At 41.1% G+C, this 13,259-nt stretch overlaps 1 protein-coding gene across 2 annotated transcripts; it reads right to left on the bottom strand.

Moving 5' to 3' along the window:
* Positions 1-52: 52 nt before the first annotated feature.
* Positions 53-12,125, bottom strand: tm9sf3 (transmembrane 9 superfamily member 3). 2 transcript variants are annotated; one of them, XM_079729109.1, is made up of 15 exons: positions 11,956-12,125; positions 10,814-11,009; positions 10,612-10,734; positions 9,526-9,686; positions 7,207-7,284; positions 6,689-6,832; positions 5,513-5,679; positions 5,312-5,406; positions 5,029-5,159; positions 4,763-4,902; positions 4,137-4,205; positions 3,864-4,010; positions 3,271-3,354; positions 2,082-2,158; positions 53-1,782 (listed from the first exon to the last, which is right to left on the bottom strand). In XM_079729109.1, exons 1-15 carry the CDS (start codon positions 12,046-12,048, stop codon positions 1,715-1,717), a joined length of 1,773 nt encoding a protein of 590 aa, XP_079585235.1. In that variant the 5' UTR covers positions 12,049-12,125; the 3' UTR covers positions 53-1,714. The 2 variants fall into 2 exon arrangements, with proteins under 2 accessions (XP_079585235.1, XP_079585236.1); XM_079729110.1 differs by having other exon boundaries at positions 6,701-6,832.
* Positions 12,126-13,259: the final 1,134 nt, after the last annotated feature.

Here is a 13,259-nt window from a genome sequence, read left to right as displayed (position 1 = left end):
CCTTCATTGACCATCATTCTACATAACAGTAACAAAGCCACACTTACATAACCCCTGTACATAAACATGTTTATTTTGTTTTTACAGCAAGTTAATATGCAGATTTTAAATGTCTTAAAAGACATTGGTACACAACGAGGTGCCAAAGAAATCAACTTAAGTGAAGAGGGGGGGATGTTAAATAAAAAAAAAAAAATCAAAGGCATTATCAATTTTCATACATGTAAGGTACATACTGTATTTACAGTTGGGACGCATTTGAAACACTCTGCATCTGGTAATGAAAACATCAAGTGTACATTAATTTCACTCTGTACAATATGTTTACAGGAGGGAGACAAACTACTGCTCCCAGTCCTTTGGACATTCACAAAGATGTTTTTGGGTTAGGCAACGAAACGTGTGTGTGGGGCGGCTTTCCAGAGGTTTGAGAGTCTTCTTAAAGCTTATAAAATTATATGTAAAACACAAACAAGAGGAGACGCCCTTTCTGCAGGCTTTTCTGAACCTCTTTATACTGTTCATCCTCCAAAATAACAAACCCCAAACGCATAGCTGTCTCGGGTCAGAGATGCTCAGATCAAACCAAACAGCGCGGAACAAAGTAGTGTATGATGAGCGCATCGTTAGGTGGAGACTTCATGCAATTTCAGGCAGGATGTAACAGCGCCACCAGCCCGACCCCAAGCACCAAACACTAAACTAAAAGAGGAACTGTCCAGAACAGAATGATTGGTTTAAAAAAGAAAAGAACCCTGTAGTAAATCTGTACAACGAAAATACATTTGGGATCTACATCTAAAAAGGTACATTATGGTTATATACACTTTTCCCACCTATCCATATATTATCTTTACAAGTAGACTTCATTCAAACCCAAACACTAAGAAAACAGACTACGTAGGGGAAATGGAACTACATCAAAACACCCATTTCAAACAATCTGTGTTGAAGCGTACCTCAAGTGTTGGGTCAGTTCATCTTCTGTTTAATCATTTGTTTTGAGCAGGTGGAAAAAAAAAAAAAGAAACTACAGCAGGACTAAAATAACTTCCCTCAAAAACGGATGAGATATTGAATCGGAGTCTGCATTGTCAAAAGAACGTACGGTGTGTTGGGACGGTATCGAGAGCTCCTTGAGGTTGGATGCATGGCGTTTCTCTGCTGTGGGCATACCATCTTTTACCAACCTTTGCATGTACTCCCCCGTCGTTTATAGTAAGGGCGTGAGGAGACCGAAAAACAATAGTAGCCATATTCAGTGTGACTCAGTAATACAAAATAGCATCAAGTCCGAGCACAGACACAAACCTCCCTCTCCAATGTTCTAGTACAATAGAACAAAGGCTTTCCATGCACTTAGGCCTCTTCACTGAAGAGAGCGAGACTAATCCATCAATAATAAAGATCTATGTTCTCAGGTCTCAGGAGGGACTGGAAGGAGAAATCACCATATCCGTAAACATCTGCCCCAACATTTGTTTCAAATCGTTTGATTAAAAACAGAACCAATGTTTCACGCCTTGCCATCTGCCCGTGTTCACCTGTGTTGCGGCATTGAAACTCATTCTGGAAAGAAGAAATTTGGGGAAAAGAAGACATTGTACAAAGTGAGATTATATGAAATCTCTTTGCAAAAAGAAAGGGAGAAAAAAAAAAGAATGACTTGTGCCCGCCGCCTCGGTCAGAATGCCCGTGGTCAGATCTCCCGGTCCTAATCGATTTTCACGTTTGTGTAGATCTTCCTCACGAAGGCACTTGTTCCGACATAGCCAACGGCACCTGCGAGAAGAGTGATCCCTCAGTAAATAAAGCATAAATAAAGCTTCTCCACCTAAAAGGTGGAGAAGCTGTACTCTGTCCATTCCAATAGCCTTGTCCATTCCCATCATCTCAGCAGTTATCAAGCCCTTTAGCATGGGATGGTAACCTTAGATACTCCCGTGTCAAATCATTGACAGAACTACAACAATATCCCCTCCAACCTTTTGATAAACCCACGACGGACCACAGAAATCCTTGTGATTCGTACACAGAGGGTCAAGGACCTTGACTGTTCCTTGAACGTCCCGGCCACTCACCGCACATGATTCCCAGGGAGGTGCTGAACACCGCCATGTAGCCAAAGTAGAAGGAGGTCTGGAAAAGCCCGTACATTCTGAAACAGTCAAACCAAATCGATGAGTTAGTTTTGAATAGTATATAGGATGTTCCTTACGACTGAGCCGTCGAGTATTGCAACGACTAGTCGGGAATAAAGAAAAGGGATCGGTTCAAATTGAGCCACTTGCAATCTAAGAGGCTTGTTGATGTTAAATGTACGATTTTTACATAGCAAACTTAAATGAGGCTGATAAGTAAGGCATTTACATTATTGCAATGGGTTCTCATGTAGCAAATGGGATACGCGTCACACCAGTCAAACTGTTAAGTACGGGTACAACAACTAGGCCTATGTGTTAGCAGTGAAACGGTGGACTGTGTTGAGTACTTCAGTGGGAGTGGTACTTGTCTGTACATCCATGGTTATTTATCTATAGGCCTATAATTAATAACAGGTATTTAAATGGGGCCTTGGAAAGACCAACTGACTGCGAACGCCAGGGCACACGACTGCAGTCACCGTGTGAAGAGCGCAGTTTAGAATTATGAACCAGATTAGATTCAATAATTCAATTAATGATTAAATGTTCGGTGAAACTACACCTTTGTTTAGGCCTATTAAAAGCCTGGTCTAATTATACTAGTTTTAAAGTTTATAAAATCACATGTAAAATAAGAACCGTTGGTTCCCTTTCAGCAGGCTTTTCCGGTCCTCTAAGGTTCATCCTTAAAGAACAACAACTTGGTGTCTCAGGTTTAGAGATGCTCACAGAGAAGAAATTAAAGCAAAGTATGATGAGCAGCAAGTTAGCTGGAAACATCATGCAATTTCAGGCAGGAAATAACAGCCTCCAATGTTAGTCGTTATAGCCTGCCTGAAATGCCCCCAAAAAAAAAAAAAGTCCAGAACGATTGATAAAAGTAGAAAGATTCTGTACAACGAAAGTACATCTTAAAAAAACAAGAAAATCCTCATCCTATCTGCATAGTTATTGGAAATGTGCATTGCCGTGATTTATTCAAATCGGCAGAAGTGGTTTCTCAGAGAAAACAATTAAATCAACTTTTAACCAACTGCAATTTCTGCTATCGAGCAACGACTATTTTATCTACAGCAATCTCCAAGAAGATAAGTTGAAATTGCCTGGGGAAGGTGGGTGGACTCACTTTGTTTTGAAGAAGTAGTAGTAAAAGGAGTACATGTAAACATATACAGCGGTAGATGCTGCAGACAGGAAGCTGGTCCATTGCCTATGAAGAGAAACATGAATAATAATAATAATTAATCAGATGAGTTCTACAGGGGGCATGGAACAGCCCAACCAGGGATGGACTAGAGGCCTTCCTGCGCATGTCCTTTCCATTAGGCCTGCACGATTCCGGGAAAAATATGAATCACGATCTTTTAGCTTAGAATTGATATCACGATTCTCTGCCACGTTTTTTTTCTCACGATATGTAATTTTTATTGCACACATGAACCATAACCAAAAAAAAAATAGCAATACCAAACATAGTTTTTTGGCACCTCTAGCACGTTGGGTTTCATATGGCCCTTTATAACTGATTAAAGTGCAGTATCAAAAACTGAGAAATTTAGAAATTAAAAAATATATATATAATAAATCGAATTAATTTAAACATTTAATCCACAGAGGTGTGAATCGAGATCACGATTTTATAAGGATTTGTCGTGCAGGCCTAATTTCCATCGTTCGTAAACAAATCAAGCCAACGTATTGGCCGTGGCGGCGCCTCACCATCTGTAGTCCTCGGCGTTGAGCAGGAAGTAGGTACACACAATGGTGACGCAGACCGTCACAATGCACAGGATCACCAGCACCAGCATCATGAAGCCGTACACGTAGTAGATCTTGTAGGCCCAAAAAGATGTGAAGATAAAATACCTAGGGGGAAGGAATCGAGGAGGCCGACAGAGCACAGAGGAGTGAGGGGGATTTCATTACACACAGACAAACGGACCCAAAGACACACACACCGTCTGGTACACAGAGCACATACACAAGGCTTACATTTCAATGAAAATGGAGCCGAACGGCAGGATGCCTCCAAGGCAGACGATGACCGCTGGCTCCATGAACCTAGGAGAGCACATTGTAATTAGTCACATCATTTGACTTTAATGCAACAAGAAAATAAATAAAAAGTACTTCAAGAGCATTTGGACAGATACTATATACGGATACTATTTGTATATATGCGCATGTCTTAACACTAAACCAAATACAGCCCAAATCATCCTCTACCATCTCAACCAGTGTCTGCCAAAGTTAAGCTATGAGGCCCGTTAAAGGTATAATACTTTTGTTGTTATATTGTTCATCATTTCTTATATTGCACCGTGACCGCCGATACCGGCACAATTTCCTTTTTACTTGAAGTTCAAACCTGTCTATAGTTACGGTTTTACATACTACAAGGGGAAGAATGCTGGCGCGCCATGCAAAACTGGTATGAACACGCCTCGCTGTAAAATACCTTTTTCTGTAGCCATTATAGTGCACTGCATGCCGCACATACAACAGAGATAACTCAAGGTGACACCCTTCTCTGACCACGGCGGGAGTGTGTCTTGATGCTTCGGCTGCAGGTGGAGAGGTGCTGCTTCACAACCACACTACATCCAAGCCCCACTCACCACTTCTTCTCGGGGATGGGTCTGGGCACAGCGTTCACCCGGCAGGGGAAGTTAGGCTGGCCGGACAGATTCCTCCCCAGAATGGTTCCCACCAGGTTTAGCGGCAGAATGACGAAGAAGCAGATGCAACAGACGGCGACCTGGACAGAGAGAAGCAAAACAAGACGCATTGCATTCACGTCCGACTCGGAGCTCTCTGCCTCGGGGGTTTGTTCCTGGAGTGAGGCCGGGGCCAGGCTTCTAAATCACAGAGGAGAGCAGCTCACCATGGTGCCGAAGGGGATGGCTCTGGACGCGTGGTAGTACATGGCGATGAAGTTGATGAAGAAGGCAGTGCCGCAGACCATCGCGGGGATCAGGAAAGCCCCGATAAACATCTGCTTGATCCATCTCCTGCCTGAGCAGCCAAAAATCAATAGCACACCGTTTGATATAAAGGCACACCAGAAGCACGAAATGGCCTAGTTAATTTGGTAGAGAACGAATGACTCGGTGAAACAGGAAGTAGTGAGAAGAGTTCAGGAAGAAGAGAGAAGGGTTTACAACTACCTCCTTGCTTTGCATACAGACTTCCCCCAAAGTAGCCGTTGACGGGAGAGGTTGCAGCGTACACGAAAATGGCTGTGCTTAGCATGGATCCTCTCCTGCAGAGAAACAGCCCATAAACGTCTCAGAGTGGGCGACTCGAGAACCCCAAACGTCATGGCGATAGGACCAACGCTATGCATCCCTGAGCCCCTGGCCACTCACTCCGTGTACAGGTCCTCGATCATGGCCACGATGATGACGATGAAGGACACGGAGAAGATCTGGCAGCCGGAGCCGATCAGGGAGGAGAAGAGCATGGGGTGGCTGGAGGGCCGGAACACGTCCCCGTGGACCTGCTTCCAGCCGTACTCGTCGCCCAGGTCGCGGTCCTGGAACCAGGCGGAACACAACATTAAGAACAGCAGTGCCCTAACGTCTGAGCTGATGGGGAGCAGGGTTGATGGGGCCTGGTTACAAGTGGATGACTGCTACAAAACAGGCTGCACATGAAGCAAACTGAAACTGCGGCATGGCATGGACAACACGCTGAAGCCCTTTCAAGGGCTACCGAGTTTCCATGGTGAAGCATGGATGGTTCATTTGTAAAGCTTCACTGTCGTCAGTCACTCAGGGAGAAGAACAGTGCCAGTGTTCTGTCCCATGCTTGGCCAGTGGCAAAGCATGGGCAAAGCCTGAGTGTGCTTGTGGGCGTGTCTTATTTTCCCTCTATCTTCCCAGGTCACGCCCCTCCTTTGTTCCTCATTGGACGGCCAGACCGCCAATCCAAATCAGCTACGTTATAAAAACTCCACATCCCAGGAAGTCTCTCTGGACTTTGTTTGCCTAAGCTACGTGTCAGAGGCTGCAGCTGAAGTGATTGTCTGTTTAGCCGTGTGCTACCAGCTCTCCATGTTGTCCTCCCAGGGAAGGGCCCTAGGTTAGCTGACGGTACCCTTTACACCGCCCACACACGTAGATAACCCTCGTCTAGAAACACTACATGGGATACCTTCCGGGTACAGTTGCTAGCTAGTCTAGTCAGTGTTGTTACTTTGTTCGTTAGGCCGTGCGTTTCAGTAGTAGTTTTGTCGAGTAGCTTTTATTTTTCCCCTTCTCTCATTTGTGGTCCAACTACATTATTAATAGAAAAACAAAGGGGAAGGAAATTCCCTTCAAGGATATTGTCCTGGAATCAAACTTTAACGCAACACATACAGATCAATGAATATCTGCAACGGATGTACTATAAACCATGAAGTACTTCCTTACTGTAATCTAGCAATCACTTTAAGTGCCTTTGAGTGCCTAAGATTAATGTGGAATATTAAACCAAAGCATTTCGTGTTGGAAGTGACGAATTTCAGCATTAAAAATAGGAATTAAAAAGCGCAAACTGACAAGTATGTTTACCATGTCATCCATTTCCTCTTCTTTGCTGTATCTGGCGTAATCCTTCCGCAGCGTCCTCATCAGAATCATGGACACCAAGCCCACCAGGAAGATGACCATCATGAAGGAGTTGAAGATGGAGAACCAGTGAATCTGAAAGCAGAGCAACCCCCTCAAACTCCATTCACTAAGTCTAGATTTTGCATGTGTATCACACATGCAAAATCGGCAACATTTTCTTTATCGCTGGAAACTACTAAAACCAGTTACTCCCTAAATTAAATACATTTTTGGCATTTCTTAGCCGGCAATAAGTGATCAAAGCACTTTTCACACTAGATTCAGCTAAAGTAGGTTCAGTGCATTCATTCATAAAGTGCTGGGGAGAATTCTGTTGGATAGCAGCAACAGTAATAGGGCGGAAAACAAATCACATTCTTACAGAAAAAGCAGACTGTCTGGTAGTAAAATGTACTCATATTTTGAAGAAATGCCCACTAACGCTGCAATAACCAAAGACCACTTACTCTGTGCTGAAAGAAGGAAGGATCAAGGTACTTGTCGAACCGGTCTTCAAACTTAACGTCCGACTTCTTCCACTTGACCTGCAGTGGGTTCAACAATCAGCAATGTTCTGCCTTGCACTTCTATGGTCATTAAGCTTAATTGATGATTCAGATTAAATTAACCAGAAGCTAGCCATTTGTCTTTTTAATACCGTAACAAAACCTATGGTGGCATACCAGTGCGAAAAATCGGGAGCAAAATTGACTGTGCGCGTTGCGTACTTTCACTGCACTCACGGGCGGTATTTCTCTGCTTGCGGGCGCGATTAATGAGGCCCCTGTGCGTACAACTGTTGTCTAAGCTCTTGAGTGTTTTCTTGCACACTCTTGATATTTATTCTGCTTGCGCGGTTGTTTTCCTTTGAAACTTGGTGGGCAGAGCCAGCTATGGCCGGTGTGTCCCTAAATTGATTGGTTACATGTTGCCGTATACGTCAAAGCACCGCTTGGATTCCTTGGAAGACTTTTTAGGGAGTATATCAAATATTAAACAGACCAGGAAATAAACGTTAAAAATACTGAGTTAAGAGTTATTTGCCATAATTTAAATAGTTTATCAAATTATAAAAGGAAACTACATGAATTGTAAGCATTGCATCGCTGTAGTTAGTGTAATGCAGTTATTAATGTAATGATAATATATGATCGTCTAATGAAATATATAACAATTGGTGTGGTCACTGTATGTATGTATGTATGTATGTATGTATGTATGTATGTATGTATGTGTATATATATATATATATATATATATATATATATATATATATATATATATATATATATATATATATATATATATATATATATATATATATATATATATATATATATATATATATATACACACACACACACACACACACACACACACACACACACACACACACACCTGTCTTCAATAGAGAAAATTATAAAGAAAGCCTTCCACATAGGGCTGCAACAACGAATAGATAAAATCGATTACTAAAATAATTACTAAATTAATACGTCACTCGTAAGCGTGGCACTGTTTACAGCCAGCCGCCGACAAGTTGGTTCATGGTTCCTGCACGCCCACAGCGCGCTTTAATGTGAGCGACCACAGCTTGTATTTTGGTCATATCCTAACACTGGACTGTAGGCCTATATAAAAGTGTTGTACCTTCACTGTCTTTGGGTTAAAAAAAACTCCTTCAACTCAGTATCCGTCTAGTCCAACCAAAAGCTCTGTCAGCTGCTGCTGCTGCAGACGGTGTGCAGACGGCCTCGAGCCAGCACCACGTGCATCAACAGTCATTCAAAGCAGCGGTAGTAATCACACAACTGGACGGTGTAGAAAGTCCCGTCAGTTAAAAATAGTAATCCAGTTTTTAAATCCATGTTAAAATCGGCAGGATATAGAGCTAGTTAGCTTAAAAAAAAAAAGTAGTTAACAGTGTCAAATGTGACGTGTTCAGGTCGGCTCAGTAATATGATTGATGTTTTCAAATGCAACACAAAAAAGAAGAAATTTGAAATTTTGGCGAAAACTTGTTTTCCCAGCAAAATAAAATAGATGTAAAGATGGAATTATAACCTGTTTAACGTCCTATCTTGAGCTATGATCATCTTATCAGCAAATAAAGCAATAATACAAGTTATATTTCAACAAAATAATAGAAAAGTATCAATAGTGGTATCAATAAAGACTTGGATCGTTAAGGAGTCTCGAAAATGGTATCAATATCAATAAAAATGACGGTCTCCTGTCATCTGAGAGAAATTAAGTTGATTTTATTTATTTTTAACAGTATTAACCGGTTAAAGATCTTTAAACGGTTAACCATCGACATCCCTTATATACTGTGTATTTATAAATGTATATCATACTTTTTTTTTGTGTTATCCCAGTTGTGTTTTTTTATCATTTAATATTGCTTTTAATAGTTCCGGGACGTTGGAGCAATAACCTGGTGTTTTGACACTTCAGTCTGCACTGTGAATTTGAAGTAATGTTCAGTTTTTGAATAAGATGCGGCAATTTCAAATGTTTTTTTTTATCCAATTCATCGAAAAAAATAATCGACCGATTAATCGATTATTAAAATAATCGGTAGTTGCAGTCCTACTTCCACAGCCAATTCTTGGGATTCAGAGAAGGCAAGTCGTCTACGCACTGTTCTGCGCACGGGAAAAGACAATTTTACCTGCGAATTTCTACAGTGGTATGCCGCCGTTGAAACACATCATTAAAACAATATTTTGTAAGGTGGTTTATCATTGTCAATCCCAGAGGAATGAATAGTATTCATTACTCACAGAATAGGACATAGCGATTCTGGTGTTTGGCACCAGTTTGACTTTGCCTTCGCTCGTCAGGTTGACGTCCACAATTCGGTTGCCATTAAAGCCGATCTCCAGCTTCTTGTACGTCCACAGGTAATGGTCCTCTCCATTTTCATCGGCCTCACCAACAATACCTGATCAACGAGACACAGATCACGCTTTTAAAATGCCAGAGGTAATGGGGTCATTGGTTGCAAGCAATACCATTCCTGTTTGGTAGGTGTCATGTTATGTGAATCTGTGGACTGGCCATAGAATCAGCAATAAATAGATATTCATACACCTTCAAGCCAACGTGCATTCAGGTATGTTGCTCTGCTATTAGACATTGCAGAAGGAAAATTTAAGTCTACTCCCTACATTATTTTCAGCACTTGTGGTATTAAAGCCACCATAAATACAAGAAACCGGATACAGGGTTGAAGTCCATATTTAGTTATTCTAAATAAACAGATTTACATTGTGTTTGACGTATGTAGTGAGTTATAAAAGAGCCCTTGCCCCACCCTTTGTTCAAATTACTATCAGGTAATAGTTGCACTGTTGGATTTGCTCTGGGAGTGGCAGAAAAGAAAGGCATATGACAAGCCATGTGAACTTTTAACAGTCACCAGTCACTTTTCAACAGCTTATTATGTTACTATTATACAGCACTAAGCACAATTCTTATAAAAATGTAACTTATCTCAAGAATTTACACTCCAAAGATTTAACAGTTTTGGCTCTTATTTCAACTTACAGTAATCTATTCAAGCAAGGAGGCAATTGGCCCGATATACAATGATTGACAACTGGTTAATCCACTAGCATCAGGTTAAACAAGTGTTCTAGGAGGCATGAGGTGTCAAACGTATACACGTTTCCTGCTTCTAGTCAAACAAGTATAAAAGAGATGCAAACTAATTGACAATACACACAAATTTAGTGCATGCATGCTGTCCTTTTTAATGATTCACAGATGCAGGCATACAAAAACCCTATCAATCGCTCCAAGCTACAATAAAAGCTTTGAGCAATTAATAAACTACCAATACTGTCTGAGCAATACGTATCACTTACCCCAGATGGGAAGGTCATCGATGTACATCTGGTACCAGTAGTGATTGTTTATGGCATAAACAAAGGCATCCCTTTTGGCTTTGTCCAGCTCAATGTCACAGTATGAGGTTTGCATGACTTCATCTACAAAAAGAAGAGAGCACCAAATCAACGTTGAGATCATTCAAATTTAGAACGGTGGCAAAGTGTTACAGTTAAATACCTTTGAACTTTATGTCTAGTCCGCTGAACTCCAGCTCCACTCCTTGCAAAGCTTCTCCAAGAGTCTCGTGGTAATGACTGATGGTCTTCTTGGTGCCCACACAGAAGGGCAAGGAGAAATACTTGTATGTCTCTTGTCGGTTATGGTAAGGCCCCACCGTATTCATCCATAACACCACCTCCTCCTTGTCTGTGTACTGTAGAAAGAAATGGAGCATTTGATCACTTTGCTGTTGGTTATGGCTGAATAACCAAAGAGTTTAACCAATAATTTATTTTCTAGAAAAATGGAGTCGTGCCAAATGATAAACAATTCAAGTTTAGGCAGGGATGAAGTGCAACCTAGAGATCAGGGCGAACTATTGGAGACAGATGAGAGCTTGGTTCCGTTGACAACGCAACACTCAGTTGCGTTGTTTATTTCAATATATATTTATTTGGTAGGTTTAGAAAAGAAATAATAGACTTTGTAGACTTGTGTAAATCGTTCACTACAGTTCAGTCCACAATCAAATGGATAAAATAAAAATAGCCATACTAAGCGACATCTGAAAGCACCACCTGGAATGAGATTTATGTGACACGAAACAAGCTTCGCCATAAGCATCAGCTGCAGAAAGCAATTCACTTAATTTAAACGGTGGAAGACCAGACTTTTTTCAAGAAAGAATCACCACGAAAAGGCCCTGAACCGGCTTGAGAACAGGAAACAAAGATCGTTCACACATGCACCACACCATAGGATACCAATGCCATTAGAAAGGCAACCAAATAATTAACCATAGTTAAATGTCAAACGTAAATGCAGTTTATCTGCAAAACTGGGCTCGGGTCTGCAGCTTCCGAACTGACTGGGGGTCGCTAGGTGGCTAGGGTTAGCTAGCTAGCACTAGCAAGCAGAAAGATGTCCGCTAAGTAACGATGAAATGTTAACGCGAGCATTAAACGGTCAGAATACAGACCACCAAAACCCCAGGCTGCCACAAGAGTTAATGAGTTGTCACCAGTTTAATATCGTTATTGTTGATTGTCTCTCGCTATGCAGGCTACTGTTAGCGTGTCTCACACTAAGCAGACACGTCCATTATTTTCAATACAAGCAGGGCAGCTCTTTCCCTCCCTCCGGCCTCAGAGACGTCTTACCGTATGCTCGTGTTCATCTGCCTCCGCAGATAATAGTGAACACTCTATTACGAAAAGCACCGCCACTGCAATCTTCCACCTGGAAGACCCCATTATTTTCGGCAAAAGAATAGCGAAAAGACAGGGATGTTAGCTTTGCACGGCTATCCCACCTCCTTCCTGGTTGTATGACAGAAGCGATTTTTTAAGGGACGCTCTCGTACGCATATGGCGTAAAGGAACCTGTGCGCATTCATCGCACAGGCGTGTGATTGACTCGGGGACGTCACGTGGAGCCGTCCCTCCACTCACGTTCAGCAGCGTTGGCTGCAGCGATGATTAACACAACCGCTTCCAAATCGTCCGCAACCTTCAGCCACGTCATCCGACTGCCAAGAGAGGAGCTGCGCCTTCACCTTTGACAGGGGAATTCATGGGATACATTATCCTCATAACGTTGAATTGTGCTTGTAAAAGTACATTTGTTTAAAATAAATTGAAAGAAAAACGTTTAACTCCAACATTTGTGCTGCGCAGTTGTGGATATCTGTGTTTTAGTTGTAGACTGAATGTGTTGTTTATCTTACGCAAATAGTCAATACTAATCGAATAATGATCACTGACTATATATATATATATATATATATATATATATATAATATGTAATCGATATCATATATGCCTATTGTTTTCAAAGTCTACCAGATGAATCTATCTGAGGTGTAGAATAAGGTACACAAGTGCGTTAGTTTCGTGGCAATAGGAACAAGGATTTAGCATTTTTGTTAATATAACAAAAATGTAACAACTATTGTATGAACCTCATAAAGTAAAATAGTGCTTGTAAAAGTACATTAAGTTCATTTAAATACGGTTAAACAGTTCAAAATGAAAAATCATGAAATGTTAAAAATGAAATAGTTTATACGTCTTTGGTAAAAAATAAATAAATAAAATACTCTTACAACTGATAAATACTAATTGTAACGTTCACATTTATCATAAATCATTGGGCATACTTACTTAACCAGGTATGACTATGTTCATTACACCCAAATCTCCAGTAGAGGGAAACAAACACTGCTTTATTTTTTGATTATTTGACCGTGGCGGAAACATATTCATTATCACTTTATATCACTATTAACATTACATTTAATGTTGACCTCCATTGTCCCGGAATCAGAGGCCTTTCTTGAGATCTTTACAACGTCCTTTAGCATGCATGGCTTCAGTTAGTTTACACAAATAGGATCATTGTTATCTTCCACAGATCGATGTAATTAAGTTGTCTAGTGCAAATCATATCACAGGCTACCTTGCGC

The sequence above is a fragment of the Pollachius pollachius genome (genome assembly GCF_949987615.1).
Source record: "Pollachius pollachius genome assembly, chromosome: 2".
Classification (NCBI taxonomy): domain Eukaryota; kingdom Metazoa; phylum Chordata; class Actinopteri; order Gadiformes; family Gadidae; genus Pollachius; species Pollachius pollachius.
This window is presented reverse-complemented; position numbering and strand designations above follow the sequence as displayed.

Coding starts and splice junctions, on each gene's coding strand:
- tm9sf3 (XM_079729109.1), bottom strand. CDS start 12,048: ATGGGGTCTTCCAGGTGGAAGATTGCAGTGGCGGTGCTTTTCGTAATA. Junction 9,687..10,611: donor CGATGACCTTCCCATCTGGG/GTAAGTGATACG, acceptor CTCGTTGATCAG/GTATTGTTGGTGAGGCCGAT. Junction 4,011..4,136: donor GGCTCCATTTTCATTGAAAT/GTAAGCCTTGTG, acceptor CCTTCCCCCTAG/GTATTTTATCTTCACATCTT.